The 21,178-nt window shown below is 38.6% G+C and overlaps 1 protein-coding gene across 1 annotated transcript; it reads left to right on the top strand.

Moving 5' to 3' along the window:
• Window positions 1–10,164: 10,164 nt before the first annotated feature.
• Window positions 10,165–17,984, top strand: synprb (synaptoporin b). The gene is made up of 5 exons (XM_062996991.1): window positions 10,165–10,188; window positions 12,365–12,483; window positions 13,890–14,088; window positions 14,218–14,409; window positions 17,667–17,984. Exons 1-5 carry the CDS (start codon window positions 10,165–10,167, stop codon window positions 17,982–17,984), a joined length of 852 nt encoding a protein of 283 aa, XP_062853061.1.
• The last annotated feature ends 3,194 nt before the right edge of the window (window positions 17,985–21,178 follow it).

The following is a 21,178-nucleotide window of genomic DNA, read 5'->3' on the forward strand; positions in this document are numbered from 1 at the left end:
CGGTTCAGCCACAAAACAGGACAGATGCAGATTGCAAAGAGTGGTGGATAGAGCAGCAAAAATCATCGGTGCTCCTTTGCCTACCCTCCAGGACTTATACACAACAAGGACCAGAAACCGGGCAGAAAAAATTATCACAGACTCTGCACACCCTGGACACGAACTCTTTAACCTCCTACCCTCTGGCAGGCACTACAGAGCCCTGAACACTAAATCAAACAGACACTGTAACAGTTTCTTTCCAAATGCCATCAAACTCATTAATAACAAAAACTGAACTACTGTTTACTGTTGTTTACATGCCACACTGCACTTTATACATGCTGTATAATACCGTAACTGCATCTTACCTTACTCAACTATTTATCTTACACTATTTTTATATTTTCTGTACATATGCAAATTCTGCTGAACATGTAAAATTGTACATTGTCTACATAGTCTTGTCTGTATATTGTATTGTTGTAAATTGTAGAGAGCTAACAACAGCCGGAAACAAATTCCTTGTGTGTGTAAACATACTTGGCGAATAAAGCTGATTCTGATTCTGATTCTGATGTGCCACATGTTTTAAATAGGAGAGAGATATGGGCAGCAGACAGGTCACTCAAGCACATGCACTCTATGTCTATAAAGCCACAGACATTGTTAAGGACAACAGCTATCTGAAGTACTCTTGAGTCCATGTGGCTATAATTACTACAGTAGCATGGCGATTTCTCTGTATTGCCATTGTAGGGCTTGAAGGTCACGCACACTGGTTTCCAGCTCTGCCATACATGGACTGAGATTTCTCAGTATACAATGAATGTTTCTACAATGTTATACAGTAGATGGTGAAACACCTGAACTACTATAATACTGAATTAGAATGGTTTTTTTTTAACAATTGTCTTTTGTAACAATTGTCTTCGCTTGCCAAGACTGAGCCTTTGGTGGTTCCTCCTTTTATACCCAATCATGATACCCTTACCTATTAACAATTCATCTGCTTATTATGAAATTTTTCATAATGGTGATCCCCGCTCCGCTCGAGGGAGGGACGAGTGCAGTGCAGCTCAGCACTGTGTACGGAGAGACACACCCTGACAGCACTCTTTTCTCAGCGCCATCAATCAGCCAGCAGAGGTCGTAATTGCATTAGTTATGAGAGAGAGACCCTATCCGACTTAATCCCACCCCTATCTGAACAACAGGCAAGTTGTTGTTTATGTGGCTGCTCAGCCCAGCTGGCAGGCAGAGCTGAGATTCGATACGATGTATTCGAGATCCCAGCTCCGGTTCCAGCGTGTGTTTTTACCGCTGCGCCACCTGAGTGGCCAAATTCACTTTTTAATGTTATTTTGCCCCTGGAGAACTAATGAAAAGTACTAATTAAGAGAAGTTTAATGTTCCTGTTAGTAGCTTTTTTAAATAATAAGCGTTTTAGACTCTCTCGGAAAAGCTGATTCTTACAATTTCTCAGCACCCTGAGCTATAACACAAGTTTAAAAGTAAAACTGTGAGGAAAATACAGCTAAACACAGATGTATGTGGATGCTTTTAGAGTGGATTTGATGGTTATTTTACACAAATGCAGATTTGTGTTGTGGTGCACTTTGATGACGTTTACCGTTCAAGCCAAGCGTCAAGGCTCGCGGTTTTGCCATTTCTAATGTGAATGCGCCCTAACAGTCATTACTTTGTACTTTTAATCAGTTAAATAAAGGTTCAACGGAATTAGCAAATCACAGGTTCTTGTTTTTATTGCATTTTACAAAATGTCCCAACTTTTTAGTAAATGTGGCTTTTATGTAGCCTTTAATAAAAAAAACGGTAAGTGAAAACAGCATTTAAAAATCTCAACAACACTAATGCATGTCATACACTAATAACAGTAAAACACTCTGTAACATATCATTAGCCTGTTAGTGTCATTACAGTGCTGAGAATGATCCATCACCCGAATACTATATGGTCAGTGGAGGTCCTGTGGGGGTCATTTTGATTAATGGTTAATGTAGAGGGGGGTTAGTAATTTTATTGCCAAAGTGCATCTATATGGAACAAAATGCTCATAAAATGGCCAATAAAAGTACGTTAAAGACTAACTAATTAACTAATTAAGTGCTCGGTATACTTTAACCTAGCTGATTTTGTCATGTCACAGACAAGAAGAAAAAAAAAATGATGTTTGTGTTTTAAGCAGGGCAGTTGTAGCCTAGTGGTTAAGGTACTAGTGCCGCCAGTAATCAGAAGGTTGACGGATCAAGCCCCACCACTGCCTGGTTGACACTTTTGGGCCCTTGAGCAAGGCCCTTAACCTTCAATTGTACACAACTGTAAGTCGCTTTGGATAAAAGCGTCTGCTAAACGCTGAAAATGTAAATGAAAATGTAAATGTAAGCAAAAGTATTGTAAAAAAAAAAAACTATTAAAATCACACAAATATCATGATATATGAGGGTTCTTCAAAAAGTTTCCTCACTTTTTTATTAAGAATTTTAAAACCAAATATCACTTTTCTTTTTTAATTATATTTTCCCCCTCTTTTTTCCTCCAACTTTTATCCCCCAGTCTAGTCGTATCCAATTACCCTGATTGCGTCCTCTATACTGATTCAACCTTTCACCGCTGACTGAGGACGCCTCTCAACTGATTTGCGCCCCCTCCAGTACGCACAGTCAGTGCAGATAGTGCATTTTTCACCTGCACGAGTAGAGTTCATACACTTGACGGGCACTGTGCATGGAGGGCCACACCCCCCATCAGCATTATTCCTCAGCCCTGTGCGGGCGCCATCAGTCAGTCAGCAGGGGCCGCAGTCGCACCAGTTATGAGGACCTATGATTCGACTTTCTTACCCTCTAATCCCTGAACAACAGCCAATCGTTGTTCATACAGCTGCCCAGCCCAGTCAGAAAGGCAGAGCTGAGATTCGATACGATGTATTCGAAACCCCAACTCTGGTGAGCTAGCGTACTTTACCGCTGCGCCACCTGAGCGCACATCACTTTTCTACATAGTCACCTTGTGATGCATTTTTCCCAGCGTCACAAGTTCTAATGACTTTAACTGTAGTGGGTGCGGGCAGCATGGTGGTCTGGTGGGTAGCACTGTCACCTCCTAGCAAGCAGGTTCTGGGTTCGATTCCCAGGTGGAGTGGTCTGGATCCTTTCTGTGTGGAGTTTGCATGTTCTCCCCATGCCTGTGTGGGTCCCTCTGAGTGTTCCGGTTTCCCCCCACAGTCAAAATAGATGCAGCCAGGTTAATCAGAGATATAAAATTGCCCCAGGTATGTGTGTGTGTGTGTGTGTGTGTTTGTCCTGTGATGGACTGGCAACCTGTCCAGGGTGTTTCCTATCTTTCACCCAGTGTACCCACTGCAACCCTGAATAGGATGAATAGGATAAAGCGGTGGTAAAACAGACAATGAATGATTGAGGAAGGGATTGATTATTCACCCCCTTCAGTAAATACAGGGTTTACAATGAACGTTTTATATAGCAGCTAGCAGGTGCAGGGTAGCACAAACAGAGTAGCGGATAAATAGTATTCATAAAATTCCCACTGGTTTAACAATGAGTACAGACATAATTTCCACCCATGGTATCCAGGTTTGTCTGTGGCCAAGGACTGATTACATTTGGCATTAGAAGCACCTTGTGGTTGTCTACCATAATGAAAAAATGATCCTGGCATCAGCACAGGAGCAAGTTAAAATGAAATTAGCTTTAAGTGGTTCCTGGCATGGGAGGGAGAGAGTGTGAGGAATAGTTGTTCAAGAGATTGATGTTTTAAAGAAAAAAGCCTGGCAGAAAAAACACTAAAGAAGAGTGATAATTAAATAATTGCAATGAAATAAAAACTAGTGTACACTTCTGTTACATTGTGTTCTTTGAGCTAAATCTCATTTTGTTTTTAAAGATATATGACCTCTGCAGTCCCTTGCTCTTTAATGTGCCCGGCAGCAATGTACCAGATGGAAGATGTGTCACATTTAGAGTGTGGTTGGGTACACATCTAATGAAATGTCTTCTAAACACAAAACTTTAGCTGGTTACAGTTAGACTTACACTTCATAATAAAAGTCTGAAACAGAAAAAAGACCTTCAATGGAGCCAAAAATCATGTTTCTACATAGACGTTTAGACATCATAGTGGAAATCAAAATAAAGTGAAAGCTGCCAGTATAGTAGTCTTCCCCCAGTGTAACACAGCCACTGGACCTCTTGACTAAGGGTTTAGCATTCAGGCCTGTACTGCCCTCTTTACGTACATTACACATACACCGATCAGCCATAACATTAAAACCACCTCCTTGTTTCTACACTAACTGTCCATTTTATCAGCTCCACTTACCATATAGAAGCACTTCGTATTACTGACTGTAGTCCATCTGTTTCTCTATATACCTTTTTAGCCTGCTTTCTCTCTGTTCTTCAATGGTTAGGACCCCCACAGGACACAGAGCAGGTATTATTTAGGTGGTGGATCATTCTCAGCACTGCAGTGACACTGACAAGGTGGTGGTGTGTTAGTGTGAATACCATGTCCACTCACTGTCCACTTTATTAGACATTCCTACCAAGTTGGTTCACCTTGTAGATGTCAAGTCAGAGATGATCGCTCATCTATTGCTGCTGTTTGAGTTGGTCATCTTTGAGACCTTCACCCACGGGGCGCTGTTGGCTGGATATTTTTGGTTGGTGGACTATTCTCAGTCCAGCAGTGACAGTAAGGTGTTTAAAAACTCCATGAGTGCTGCTGTGTCTTATCCACTCATACCAGCACAACACACACTAACACACCACCACCATGTCAGTGTCACTGCAGTGCTGTGAATGACTCACCACCCAAATAACACCTGCTCTGTAGTGGTACTGGGAGAGTCCTGACCATTGAAGAACAGCATGAAAGTGGGCTAACAAAGCATGCAGAGAAACAGATGGACTACAGTCAGTAATTGTAGAACTACAAAGTGCTTCTATATGGTAAGTGGAGCTGATAAAATGGACAGTGAGTGTAGAAACAAGGATGTGGTTTTAGTGTTATGCCTGTGGAGAGTGGAGAGTATGGTACTAGGACTAGTGGCTATGGTTGTTTTATTACTGTCTATGACTTTAAACAGTTTCCGTTTGCATGAGCCTGTTAAGTATGTTTGTACTGTATTATAAATGTAATTTACTGTAATGCACAATGTATGTATGTCTAAATGTAACAAAGCTGCAGCACAGTTACTTTTTAAATCAGCTGGCCTGTAAAAATAATTCTACCACTACTAAAGTTGCTCCCAGCAATATGTTCTCCTTGATCCTTGCAGAACTTTGTGATGACTTTAAACCATGAATTAGTCAAATTTTCACACATAAATCTTTAAAATACCTAAGAAATTGAATCCATCACATCATTTACCTATAATGTTTTGAAACATTTTACCCTGAAATACAATGTACTTTCAATGATCTATATTTACCAAGTAATAGTAACTTGTTAGTCTTGAGTTCTGCATGTAGTAGTTTGCCAGATGGTTGCCTTTTTCAATTGTGAAGTGTTAAACCCTTATCTTAAAAAACCTATGTACTGTAGCATTTTCTTAATACTCACTTTTCATAAGAAATATAGTGTGTTGACATAAAAAAAACCTTTCCTTCTCGCTTAATGTAATAATTATTTGTAATTAGTGAAAATTGGACAATAATAATAGTTGAAACTACTGTTTGACTCAGCAGTTCTACTGTATAACTTGTTGTTTCTAGCAGTATTTGTTCAAACGTTGGCTTAAATATAGTTAAGCTGGATGGCACGGTGGCTCGCTGGGTAGCACTGTCGCCTCAGCGCAAGAAAAGTCCTGGGCTCAATTCCCAGGTGGAGCGGTCTGGGTCCTTTCTGTGTGGAGTTTGCATGTTCTCCCCGTGTCTCTGTGGGTTTCCTCCTGGAGCTCCAGTTTCCTCCCACAGTCCAAAGACATGCAAGTGAGGTTAATTGGAGATACAAAATTGTCCATGACTGTGTTTGACATTGAGACTTGAACTGATGAATCTTGTGTAACCAGTAACTACCTGTCCTGTCCTGAATGTAACCAGGGTGTGTAAAACATGACGTTAAAAACCTAAAAAATAAATAAATATAGTTAAGATAAATTTCCTATAAAGCAAATTGTAGCTCAGTTAACTAAATTTAAAAGTAGATTCCCCAAAGCTGACACAAGAACGCTTTCAGTTACTAATGCTGACATAACCTGACATAATGCTGACATAGGGACACCAGTTACAGGGAGCCAGATTCTTTATATGGTGCTTTACATGGTCCAGAGTAGGGTTGCCAACTGTCCCATAAAATATGGAAACGTTCCTTATTTGGAAACTAAACGTCGTGTTCCGTATTGAACTGACCCTAACCCGCTCCCGCTCAGGTAAACACCCGCCATCCCACCCGCCAGCCCAGGGTGTTCCTTATTTCCAGTTCTGAAAGTTGGCAACCCTAGTCCAGAGGTCCTGAGACAAAGCTTTATTTTATTGATATACCATGTAAATTTGAGTGTATTTGCCATTTACCAAGTAAATTAGCTTTCTGCACAACCTAAAGTAAACAATCTAAGCAATGTGAAGGTTATGAAGGTTAAGAAGCAATGTGTTTGTTTATATTTCAGTAAATGTAGCTTGCTAGCTACTCACCAAGCCATACATTAACTTGCATTAAACAAAACAAGACTTATACTTATAAGAATATTATTTTCTCTGTGTTAGTAAACTTATTTTTTAAGAATTATTGAAAAATTATACTTAAACACACCAAACATTAACCAAACAGAACTCCCACATATACCACCATTTTGTAAAATGTAAACATTGCAAACGCAGTTTGGTCAACATGAAGCAATACGTTGTAACATTGATACTAAAATATCATTGTATTATTTACAAGTAACGTTTTTTCGAGTTTTTTGTAGTATGATTGACATCTGATCACACTACTGATCTCACCATAATCGCACTCTTTATAGAAACTAAAAAAAATAAAAATAAAACACTGACCCCTTAAAAAGCTCGATGGCTCCTCTAAGTGGAATTGTGTGGTAGCACTACATTTTGTTCTGCATAAGGTTAATGACAAAACACTATTTGTAAATGAATACAATAACTGTATTAATTAAACATGTCAACAATGTGCTTGAATACAAATGAATTGTTTAACAGTGCATGTGTTTCAACAGAGCATGATAAACATAAGATAATGTGATTACGTTAATGATGGACTAACATGCTGTATTCTGTTTACAACGGTAGATGGAAGCAACGTGTAACCCTACTGAGAATTGTGCTTCGTTATGGCTTTGTTTAGACGTCTTTTCTTTAAATGTTTCAAAGTTGTATGATGCAATAACAGCATAAATGCATGTTGTTGTTTTTTTAAAGAACAGAGACATTGGCACAAAAATTGTCTATGACTGTGTTTGACATTGAGACTTGAACTGATGAATCTTGTGTAACCAGTAACTACCTGTCCTGTCATGAATGTAGCCAAGGTCTGTAAAACACGACGTTAAAAACCTAGTAAATAAATAAATATAGTTAAGATACATTTCCTATAAAGCAAATTGCAGCTCAGTTAACTAAATTTAAAACTAGATTCCCCAAAGCTATCACAAGAACGCTTTCAGTTACTAATGCTGGCATAACCTGATGTAGTGCTGAGATAGGGACACCAGTTACAGGGAGCCCACCCCAGCGCCCCCATAGCGCTGGCCCTGTTTGTGTTACTTTAGTTTCACCCTAAGCCGGATTCGAACCTAGGGCACAGAAGTATGCACGATGCGCTCTGCCCACTGTGCTACTCAAAACAGCACAATTATAAACGGGTTGTTATGCTGACATGCCTGCGAACACACGGCGCTACTAACCCTAAAAGTGAATACTACTTAAAATAATAACCAAACGCTTTCTAATTCCCACTGTGGCAGCAGTTTTTTTCTGTTTCATACATATCGCCCTGTCTCAGTCTAATCTGCAGCATTTCTTTCTCTTAAAATACGGAACAAAGCACGTCCCGTATCAGTTCAATACGGAACACGACGTTTAGTTTCCAAATAAGGAACGATTCCATATTTTACGGGATGGTTGGCAACCCTAGGTCAAGAGGTCCTGAGACAAAGCTTTATTTTAAACTGTGGAGTTTGCATGTTCTCCCTGTGTGTTGTGGGGAGCTCCGGTTTCCTACCACATTCCAAAGACATGCAGTCAGGTTAACTGAAGTTACTAAAATTGCCCTAGGTGTAAATGTGTGTGCGTGTGTGTGTGTGTGTGTGTGTTTATTAGGATTTTAACGTCATGTGTTACACTTTGGTTACATTCATGACAGGAATGGTAGTTACTCATTACACAAGATTCATCAGTTCTCAAGGTTATATCGATCACAGTCCTGGTAATTTAGTGTCTCCAGTTCACCTCACTTGCATGTCTTTGGACTGTGGGAGGAAACCGGAGCACCCAGAGGAAACCCGCACGGACACAGGGAGAACATGCAAACTCCACAAAGAAGTGTGTGTGTGTGTTTGACTTGTGATGGACTGGCAATCTGTCCAGGATATTTCCTACCTTTCACCCAGTTAATAGGATAAAGTTGTGGTAAAACAGACAATGGTGACAATTTTGGCAGTTTTAAGACATTTAAGATTTAAGAGAATGAACAAATGACAAATCTTTATATTTATTGCATTTTACAAAATGTCCCAAATTTCTGGAAATTATGATTGTGGTTATCCAAGATTTTATCCAGGTGAATGTGGATGTGTAAAATATCCAGTAAACAGTGGTTTCACAGGTGGAAATCACTTGTTGATAGGTCAGAGGAGATGGCCAGACTGGTATAAAGGCTACAGTAACAACCAGTCCTTACAACTGTGATGTGCAGAAAAGCACAAATATCCTCGGAGCAGGAATCTGAGGCTATATTGGAAATTCAAATTATAAAAAAACTGGCTTTGTTGGATTATGTCATAAACCACTTATATTGAGGACAGACTGTGGTTAGTAACCTTGTGATTAATACCTCTGCCCAGGAGAGAGAAATAATGAACAGTAACAAAAAGGGTGGTGCAAGAAAACCAGATTACTGGAAAACCAGAATTCTAAGAAACCAAAATACTGCGAGGATACCCACATAAACAACTTGCCCCAAATCCATACAGGCAGCAATGAAAAGCAATAATTGATAACTGGTTGCTGTGCAGCATTAACACTACCTGCTGTACCACAATGGCTATTTTTGTATGAACTGATGCTATTCCATGTACTTCCATGTACTAAAGGTGGTGTAACCAGGAATACTTAAAGGAAACCTACAGAGACACAGACATACCCAAAGGGAAAGCAAATGCACAAAGGAGAGCATAACAAAAAAAAAACATAGGGAGTTACTGGTCAAAAAGCAAATCTAAATAACTAAAGCTGTGCAACACTAACACTACCTGCTGTGTCCCCATGACATCCTGGGGTACAGCTGACAATCAACAAGTCATGTACCTCATTTATTTCCTAAAATATGTGGACACACCTTCCAATTGTTGAGTTCAGTTGTTTCAGTTACACCTAGTGGAAACTGTAATAAATGAATTATATAAAGTAAATGATATGCTTCCAAATGTGAGGAAATAGTATGGGAAAGGTCGATTCTTGTTCCAGCATGAGTGTGCCTTAATACACAAAGGGAGGTCCACAAGAGATGGTTTTAAACACCTTTGGGATGAACCGAACGTTTATGAGTCACACCTCCTCATTCAACATCAGTGCATTTTAGAATGTGACGTCCAACAAGCTTATGGTCAGATGTCCACATAATTTTGGCCCTGTAGTGTATTGACTGTATGTCACAATATTACATTCTGTTTTACAATATATTAACATTTCATGCATTTGACCAACGATTGTATGTAAAATCACTCACAAGGAGACAGTATACAATTCAAACAACTAAAGGTTCTTCATGTGTTTCTCCCTCCCATGCTATCTCTCTCACACTCTCTCTCTCTCACTCACATGCACACAACACACTCACACACACACACATTGTGCTGTTGAGGTCTATGTAGTGAAATATCAGTAACTGTTTGAGCTTTGGTATGGGAGAGAAGCTGTCACTGTTTTCCTGAGAGGTTTACAAACTGATGCTCACTCATCCTCATCAATGTGTATGGTCATATTCGCTCCGGTAAGCCTACTTAAATTTACTAGCTAACACTTTTTTAGCAGGTGCACAGTAATTGTGTGTTTTTGTGCAGACAGAGGTATATAAACTAGTACTTAAAGTGCCTTTATGCCCTCTAACACACAGACCACCAGCAATAAAATAGCCCTTTTTATAATTTTTTTTATAATATTAAAGTACATTCTTGTTTAGTGCATTTTATAATTTTTGCTCAGTTTACTAATGTAATACAAGTATAGGTAGTGCATCACTGAGAGGTTTTTTTTAATGTGTGTGTGTGTGTTTTAAGTATAAAGCTGAGGTTTTATAGCTGTCACTTTAATAGATGCACCCATGACATGTCTGAGATACTTTTTTATTTAAAAAGTACAGTAGCTTGTGGTGTGAATTAAGACCACAGGACAGAGACACCAGGTTCATCCCCTCCAATGACTAACTCTCCTTCTCAATACCCTTGTGTGAAGAACACAGAAAAGTAGTCTAATATTTTTATTTTAGCACCTGGCCTTTAGAGTGTTGGTGTAAATAAAAATGTGAAGTGAATTATTTCATCAGATTCAATCTCGGTAAGGGGTCTCAGCATCTGTCCTCCCAGTTTGTAGTCTCTCCTATCTGAATAATTTATACGCACTAACCGACAAGTGCTAAAGATCGCTGCTAATCTTTAATAAGCACAATACAATGTTGTGTGCATATAGATCATGTGTCTATAGAAAAACAACTTCAAGTGAGTTTTATGTGTAGTTTTGCTACCATTATTGTTTTTTTGCATTCAATACACACATATACACACATAAAAACCTCAATATTTACACACATAACCACTTCTATTCTACTTACTGAAAAAGCAGCTGTTTGTGTATGTTGGATTCATCATGCACTAATCATTTAAAAAACTTTATTTCAGGATTGCACCTAAATGTTGCTTTAAAAACTGCTGCAATCTTACAAACACACATGCTTTTTATCAACCAGATAAACCAAATAATTTAGATGTATTTTAAATCAGTGGATTTGGTCCACACAGGTATTTTATTTGGCATCTAATTATAGATAGATAGATATAACTTTATTAATGGTTATTAAATTACTTACCTGGTTATTTGTGTATTTTCTAATCTTTCCTCTGTTTATAACTAAGTAATTTTTTGTGTCTTTATTTATTACTTATTAATTTCTACCCCAGTACAACTGAACTTTGTTCATGAAAATGTAGGGGTGGCAAACAATACATAAACAAATGATAAAAATATGTTTCCTTAATTGCAGTAAAGATACAGCTTCATTCTGTCAGTGTAAGATTGTGCTCAATAACCACAGTCGTGTTTTCCCAGGTTGCCAATACTTCTGGAGATATTTATATTTACTGTATTTTAGTATCATATATTTTAGTGTTTAAGATCTAATAGACTTCTGATTCTTAAGACATAACAATGTCAAATTGAGTTTTGAGCACAAGGGGCACAAACATGCTGAAACAGAAAAGGGTCTTCCCCAAACTGTTTTCATTTAACAGGTGTGGCTGAAAGACCAAAAGTAAATAATTAGAAGGGATGCCCACATACCTTTGGTCATATAGTGTATAGCAATGCCAAATTATTCATTAATTTATTGCCTGTTTTACCACCGCTTTGACCTACTCAGTTTACTGGGCAAAATGTAGGAAATACCACAGACAGGTCACCAGTCCATCACAAAGACTCACACACACACACACACCAATTTAAGTATCTCCAATTAACCTGACTGCATGTCTTTTGACTGTGGGAGGAAACCAAAGCTGGACCGCTCCACCTAGGAATCGAACACAGGTCTTTCTTGCTTTGAGGCAACAGTGCTACCCACTGTGCCGCCCCCATGCCAAATAATTTTTATTTTAAATGAAAGAAAATTAAAGAATGGATCTTGGGGATCTTGATGCAATCCTCACTGTTGAATACTGTCTGTGCCAACTTTGCTCATTTTTCCAGCTCTATGTGGGGTTCTTTACTCTGGTTACTCTGGTTTCTTCAACCAAATGTTGTAGTACCCTGTCCAGGGTGTATTCTAGCCATGCACTTAATGTTTCCAAGTGCCATCAGACCTTCTGTCACTCTGACCAATATATAGCAGTTATTAAAAATAAATAAGTGAATGAATCATTAAAGTTTTTTTATGATTTCTTTGCTTTGTTTTACAGCTATTTGCTGTTTTTGCGTTTGCGACATGTGGGGGATATTCTGGCCAGATACAGGTTAAAGTTGAATGCATGGACAAAACCCAAAGCAACATTACCATCACCTTCACTTATCCATTCAGGTAAGTGTAATCACTTTCTTAATACCCTATAATATTTCTTTGGTGATTAAAACAAATCAATCTAGACAATATTTTTTAGAGGTTTAAGAGTTAAGCATGTAACTATTAGTAAAACAGAGGTTTGCAATCACTCGGGTCTTAACATTTACAGATCTCCTGCCTCAGAGAAAGAGCATGAAGATTTACCCTACCTCACATTTACAGCACTCTTTGTGATATGTAGACAGTTGCAAAGTGGTAATGTCTAATTTTAGAGAAAGCTTTAATACAGCTTTAATATTTTTGTCACAATTATTTAAAATATATTGTTTGTTTTTATCATTCTTGTCATCATAGCCATTCTTATATTGTACAGTAAGAAACATAGTAGATTCAAAAAGTAATCAGACCCCTTACACACTTGGGGTTGTATGTATATTCTGAATTAATATAATAGATTTCTTTACCCATTTATCTACGCTTAATCAATCATAACTCTGCAAATGCCACAGGTAGGCTCCAACTGAGTTTTAGAGAGGTGACTTATGCATGCCATGTATCAGATCGTATACTCATGTTATGGGTTTCATACATCAATAGGAACACTTTGTAACTTATTTATTTTAATTTATTTTCAATACCTTCAAATTAAATTAAATGTAGTCCATTAACCAACAACCTGGGCTACTGCTTATCTCTTTTCTCCTTTTAAAATTGTGATTATTCAATTAAAAGCATTCACCCTGCCTGTTAGGTGACTTCTTATATATAACATAAGTTATTTTCACAGGGATTTTTTACCAGAAGCCAGAGCTGTCATTATACTGAATTTATATATTTTTAGTTTAGCCACTTTATTTTAAGTGTCCAAACACTTCATGCTATTCAGTGAACATTTGATGTACATTACATTTCACAATGTGGGATTGTGCATCTCTTTACTTTGTTTTAAGGCTAGTATGGGAAGAGAATCTGATGTGTGAAGTACACTGTAACAGTGGCAATACATGTTACAATTTTTTTTATATTTAAATAGCAAAATGTGCAATTTGCAGTATTTTTAGTATTTCTAATTTGCTATTTGCTACACTAAAAATAATTATTATCAGGTAACATTTGAATATATACAGTACATTTAACAGAGGCAGCCCAATCAGCTGCCACTATCTTTAAATATATCTTTGTTAATGCTTAAAGTCATTGTGTTTGTAAAATATAATTTTAATCCAGTACACATTTAATCCAGTACATATTTTACTTTTCAAATGTATGTACTGGAAGTATATTAAAGAGTAAAACAACCCAGTGTATATCGGCTCCACTGTGTGCTTACAAGTCATAGAATATATTAACTAATAATAATCCACTCTTTTATTAAACATAAATTTAATAAGCTGTGTTTGCATTTTCATATGCTGCTTTTTCAGACTGCAGCAGGTGCACTTTAACGCTCCTCTCTGTGAGAATAAGAGATATGAGACCCTTTTCCTTGAGGGTGACTTCTCCTCATCAGCACAGTTCTTTGTTACCGTGTCTGTGTTGGCTTTTCTGTACTCGCTTGTAGCGACAGTCATCTACATCTTCTACCAGAACAAGTACAGAGACAAAAACAGAGGTCCTCTTGTGGTGAGTGTTAATGACACAGCTGACATTAAATATACACTTATTAGCTAACAATAACACAGTCATTAGCATACTAGTGGATGCCTCATGCAAGCCTTGATTCTGAGATCATTACATTAAACTCTTCCACAGGATTTCCTAGTGACCGTGGTTTTCTCAGGTCTGTGGTTTGTAAGCTCAATAGTCTGGGCTAAAACTCTTTCGGGTATGAAAACAGCCACTGGTATGAATCAGATACAGATGTTGATGTCCAGCTGCAGCGATCAACATAATCTGTGTGAAACACTACATGAGCCCTCATGGACCAGTTTGAATATATCTGTGGTAAGTGTTTTCTTTTTTTTTTTACAGAAATACAGAAAAATCAACAGGCTAACAGATTATTACAAGACATCTAACAACCATGTATTGACAATTTTGCAGGTCTTTAAATAGTCCCTCTTTAACAAAAATAAAAATATATATACACCGATCAGCCATAATATTAAAACCATCTCCTTGTTTCTACACTCACTGGCCATTTTATCAGATCCACTTACCATATAGAAGCATGTTGTAGTTCTACAATTACTGACTGTAGTCCATCTATTTGTCTACATACCTTTTTAACCTGCTTTCACCCTGTTCTTCAGTGGTCAGGACCCCCACAGGACCCCTACAGAGCAAGTATTATTTGGGTGGTGGATCATTCTCAGCACTGCAGTGACACTGACATGGTGGTGGTGTGTTAGTGTGTGTTGTGCTGGTTGAGTGGATCAGACACAGCAGCGCTGCTGGAGTTTTTAAATACCGTGTCCACTTAGTGTCCACTCTATTAGACCCTCCTACCTAGTTGGTCCACCTTGTAGATGTAAAGTCAGAGACGATCGCTCATCTGTTGCTGCTGTTTGAGTTGGTCATCTTCTAGACCTTCATCAGTGGTCACAGGACGCTGCCCACGGGGCGCTGTTGGCTAGATATATTTTTGGTTGTTTGACTATTCTCAGTCCAGCAGTGACAGTGAGGTGTTTAAAAACTCCAGCAGTGCTGCTGTGTCTTATCCACTCATACCAGCACAACACACACTAACACAACACCACCATGTCATTGTCACTGCAGTGCTGAGAATGATCCACCACCTAAATAATATCAACTCTGTAGTGGTCCTGACCATTGAAGAACAGGGTAAAAGCAGGCTAAAAAGGCAGGTAGAGAAACAGATGTACTACAGTCAGTAATTGTAGAACTACAAAGTGCTCCTATATGGTAAGAAGAGCTGATAAAATGGACAGTTAGTGTAGAAACAAGGAGGTGGTCATAATGTTATGCCTCATCGGTGTATATTTAACCTTATTGTTACCTGATTGTAAATTTGGTTAAAGGCCTAGAAAATTTTATATTCACTGTTTTTCCAAATTATTCAATTATTTACTTAAAAAAAATTATTTGCCTGAAATTTGACTTGATAAATAGAAAGCTGTTTGCTCTGCTTGTTGCATGATTAGGAAACAATGGGAAGATGTCAGTTAATGAGACAGGATGCGTTTCAAAATACATACTACAACATTGAGTAGTACTTACTAATAAATGCACTAGTAATAATGCTGTAAACACTATATATTAGGAGGAATTCTGTAGAATGCCACCTAAACTATGTGTCAACAGTGGATTCACAGTTTCACATGTTGTAAGGTCCACTAAGAATTTCCACAAAGAATCTGTTCCACTAAGAATACTTAAAGCTCATTGCTGTGTTTATGAATTTAGGCCATAGCCATAAATTGAACATTGGGGGGTCAGGGGCCTGTATTGACCAGGGGTGGTGAGGGTCGGCACAGGGGGGTTCGAGCTCTACTAAATATTCCTGCCATATCAACAACTGATGGAAACACTGAAGAATCCTAACACTGTGCAAAGCTAGTGTGTGGAATTTTTGCATCAGTATACTGGGGGGCATTTTAAGTATCTGAATATTAGAATGACATGTCCCCCCCACCCCCCAAAAAAGAAAGTAATAATAGTATTAGACCATACCTGCTTTAGCTTAGCCTATTAGCCTGGTCATGCTAACACTTTAGTGATTTATTTGCTGAATGCTGTTGGCTGCGAAGTCACCTAAATAATAATGGGGTCTTGTTACCATGGTTGTGAGTTCTCTGATACATTTATATGCACACCGGTATTATAATATTTTAAACCAAATTCTACACACTAATGTCTGTGTTACATTAGATTAGAACATTAATGGCGAACAAATTAAATGTACTTTTTAGTAACATAACACAAGTTTTAAATGTGTGGCGGGAAACCACTCCGACAATGCCACCCCACTTTTTTATAAAGGGTAGGGGGTCCCTGCGAGGTTTCTCAAATAAATGAGAGATAAGGCAGTTTAACATGAAAATGTACTTTATTTAGTCAATATTCGCAACAATCATGGAAGTTATAAATAGACTACTAAAGTGCAACAGTGCTTTATAAAGGTTCTGACCCCAAGAGCAAAATAAAAACAATTATAAAAGAGTGTAGCACATAAACACCTCTATAATTAAACCTTAAGTAAACAACCCAATCAAAAGGAATATACACAACCAATACAAATCAAAAGAATAAAAATAACCACTACCCAAAAGCAACCCTAAGTCAAACCGAGGTGATAAGTGCTCACTCAAACAAAAGAAAAATACAATAAAGGAAAGCCCTGGGTCAGTACACTGAGACTTCACAATATTATTTAAAGCCTGTAAAGCCAATTAAGTAATATTGCACTAGGAATAGCATTAAAATGGTAAAATACCTATAGGGTGGTCAGTTATACAATCACTTAAAACCATACAGCTAACATTGGTGGCTCAGCAAGTTTATACATCACTAATAAAACCAATTTTACAAGGGAAAACAATCTGGGAAAAACAGTGGGAAAAACAGTGGCCTACAGGCAACCAGGCCCAGCTCCACTAATTACTGTACAGGTGTACTCAACCACATGCGGACATGCGTGACATCAGGGGAAACGGCGCTCCAACTCTATACAAAGCCGTGAAGGCGAAACCAGTTAGTCAGTGGCATTCAAAGACCAACACATAAGCGAGGCTGGAGACCTGCTTATATCTTCTGAAGAGATTCACTTCGGGTTTACTCGTAAAACACTGAACTCAGCTCCCATGGCAGCGACAGTCACGCACGTCACACGACCCGGCTCCCCCTTTGTTTGCCGAAAGCGGAAGTCGACGGTACAGGTGACCCCGGGGCTTTTATCATCCCAATCAACGTCCAGCATTAATTATCGCCATTCTCCACACCTGCGCACAAAATAAAAACGCCACAAAACGCAAACAAACCTTGCAAGACCAGGAGGACTAATAAAAAAAACATAACTTTGCACCCCGATTTCCAACAAGTCAGCTCAGTCCCACTAAATGACTCACTTTTTCCAGCGTCCCATGTCAGCCATACCACAAATGTTTAAAAGTTCTAACACAATAGCAAAATTGGTTGCTTGGTCAAAACCAATAGAGTAAATTGTTGGCCCATTACAGGATAAATTAATACATATATATAAATTCTCAGCCAGACTCTGAACCATCTCTCTTTGCTTTCAGGTCTTTGGCTTTTTGAATTTCTTCCTATGGGCTGGTAACATTTGGTTTGCATACAAAGAAACAGGCTTACACAAGACCGGCCAGCGCTACCCCTCCAGAACTCCCTCTGAGAAACGCAGTGGCAGCTTCAGGCAGTATAGTCAAAGCAGTTTTGACCAATCAGGCTTCGGACAGAGGCTCTACAGCCAGGCGAGTTTTGACCTATCAGGTGGAGGCCTGAGCTTACTGCAGACCAGTCTGGGACAACCGAATCCTTACAGACAGATGGGAAGTCCGACCTCCAGAGGACCGCTCATATTTGTTAATGAGAGTCAGTGAGAGAAGAGAATACAGCTTGGTTACATAGTTTAACTAAGAAAGTGAAAAAATATAAATGATAAAATTAAAAATATTACAACAACAACAACTAGAGAGTAAACCTTTGATAATACGATCAAGAGACGAATTGTGTTAAGTTATGACTGGATGTTAAGGAGTTTCATTGGATTTTGTCTATTTCATTTTTAATTTAATTATTAATTGTAGTTTAATGGTAGCTATTACTTTAAGGTCATGTTTTACAGCTTGATTACATTCATGATAGGACATGTAGTTATAGGTTACGTTACTGCAATTTTGTATCTACAATTTACCTTATCTTACCTTAACTTATACACTACATTGCCAAAAGAATTCGCTCGTCTGCCTTCACATGCATATAAACTTGAGTGACATCCCATTCTTAATCCATAGGTTTTAATATGATGTCGGTCCACGCTTTCCACAGGGTTTAGGAGTGTGTTTATGGGAATTTTTGACCATTCTTCCAGAAGCGCATTTGTGAAGTCAGACACTGATGTTGGATGAGAAGGCCTGGCTCACAGTCTCCACTCTAATTCATTCCAAAGGTGTTCTATCGGGTTGAGGTCAGGACTCTGTGCAGACCAGTCAAGTTCTTTCACACCATCCATGTCTTTATGGACCGTGCTTTGTGCACTGGAGTGCAGTCATGTTGGAACAGGAAGGGGCCATCCCCAAACTGTTCCCACAAAGTTGGGAGCATGAAATTGTCCAAAATCTCTTGGTATGCTGAAGCATAAAGAGTTCATTTAACTGGAACTAAGGGGCCAAGCCCAACTCCTGAAAAACGACCCCACACCATAATCCCCCCTCCACCAAACTTTACACGTGGCACAATACAGTCAGACAAGTACCGTTCTCCTGGCAACCACCAAACCCAAACCCAGACCTCGTGGCTGAGTTGCTGTCGTTCCCAATCACTTCCACTTTGTTTTAATTCCACTGATAGTTGACTGTGGAATATTTAGTAGCGAGGAAATTTCACAACTGGACTTGTTGCACAGGTGGCATCCTATCACGGTACCACGCTGGAATTCACTGAGCTCCTGAGAGCGACCCGTTATTTCACAAATGTTTGTAGAAGCAGTCTGCAGGCCTAGGTGCTTGGTTTTATACACCTGTGGCCATGGAAGTGATTGGAACACCTGAATTCAATGATTTGGATGGGTGAGTGAATACTTTTGGCAATATAGTGTATGTCTTTGGACTGTGGGAGGCAACACTTGCAGACATGGGGAGAACATGCTAACCCCACACAATGGACACAGGACCTTCTTGCTGTGAGGCAACAGTGATATCCACCAAGCCACTGTACTGGCCAAATAATTATCCTAAACAATCAGTGTGTTTTAGCAAATGCTAAAAATCCTCTTTGTTGCTATTAGTGTTCATAAACGGTAGACAGTAGATAGGAACAACACAGTGTACAACATGTAATTATATGTATTTTAACAACCGGCAACCATAGCAGATATTTGTTGTATTTGTTTTATGTACTTGAATTGTGTTTTTGCTTAATATCAGGCTCACAATGATAAGAAAGCAGTGTTTGGAAATGCTGAAAGATCAGATCAGAGCTTTGAATTATTAATGACTTTAGTCTGTTTACATCGTTCTGTGCAGTGAAGAAAGTGTGATGTAAAAACAGTCATTGCAAATGATGCAGTCTTGTAGCCTGAAGTTTATAACTGATGTCTGTGAATTTGTTTTGTTTATTGTAGGAAATAAAAAAGAACACATTTTATCAAACATATGTGATTATTGGCACTATTGTATGCATACTTGTTTTACACTGCATTTATTCTGTTTGGGTTTAAGCTTTCTCTCACCAAAAGCAAGTATAGTTTAAATGTAAACCTCATATTTAATCTTTGAAGTTTGTTTAGTATCATGGGTGTAATTACACTCTGCATAGGGTGCCAGTTGATTTAGAAAAGCCAATCCACTAACTGACCAGTGGACTAGTACAGAAACATTGCATCCAAAGAAATTCCACAATCTTGCAAAGATAATTGTTGGGGAAAACACATGAAAACCATTGCAGGTTGGTTCCAAGTGGAATTAGTCTGTAACAAGCTGCTCAGGTGGTGCAGCGGTAAACTACGCTAGCACACCAGAGCTGGGATTTCGAATACATCATATCGAATCTCAGCTCTGCCATCCAGCTGGGCTGGGCGGCTATATGAACAACGTTTGGCTGTTGTTCATCCAGGGAAGGGAGCCACATAGGGACCGCATAACTGATGCAATTATGACCTCTGCTGGCTGATTAATGGCGTCTGCACAGAGAGAGGAATAATGATAATCAGGGTGTGGCTCTCCGTGCACAAAGCTGATCCGCATATAAACTCGCCTTGTGCCGGTGAAAAGATGCAGTCGTCTACTGCACACGTGTCGGAGGGGGCGTGTGTCAGTTCGCCCTCAATCGGGGCAGGGGTCAGCACCAGTAGAGAGGAAGCATGACGCAATTGGGTAAAAATTGGACGCGGAGAAAAAGGGAGAAAATGCAGTGAAAAAAGAATTTGTTTGTAACGTTTATAGTAATAGAACAAAGCAATTCCAAAAAAAGATGGAACAGTACGAAAAATTTAAATATAAAAAACAGAATGTGCAAATCCTTAATTCAGTTAATAACAATAGAAAGACACAACGTGTGACAGGAATGTGTGATTAAAAAAAAATCAAACCTTTATGTAACTGACAAAATTACAATGAAATGATAATGTCCTGGCTAAAAACTCTTATTGTATTATGTAAATAAAAACTAGTTTTGAGTTCCCTTACGATGCCTGCAAACACACTCCAAAAAAGTTGGGACACGAGCAAAATAAGAGTAAAAGTTTGATAGATATTGAAGGTACAGTGTTTTAAAACCTGCATGAGGAGGTGAATTGGTCACAGATGAGGGAATTATAATTGGCTATAAAAGGAGGATCCACTACAGGCTCATTATTTGCAAGCAAACATTCATGAGAGAATTGTAAGTCAGTTCAAAAAGAGCAATTCCTAAGACAAGATTGGAAATACTTTATTTCATCACTACTGTTCTTGATACTGTGAAAAGATTTACGGAATCTGTAATCTGCAAGACAAGAAACCACTTTTAATTGTGCATGACTTTCAAGCCTTCAAACAGCATTGCATGAGAAACTGTCATGCTACTGTGATAAATA

The sequence above is a fragment of the Trichomycterus rosablanca genome, chromosome 6 (genome assembly GCF_030014385.1).
Source record: "Trichomycterus rosablanca isolate fTriRos1 chromosome 6, fTriRos1.hap1, whole genome shotgun sequence".
Classification (NCBI taxonomy): Eukaryota; Metazoa; Chordata; class Actinopteri; order Siluriformes; family Trichomycteridae; genus Trichomycterus; species Trichomycterus rosablanca.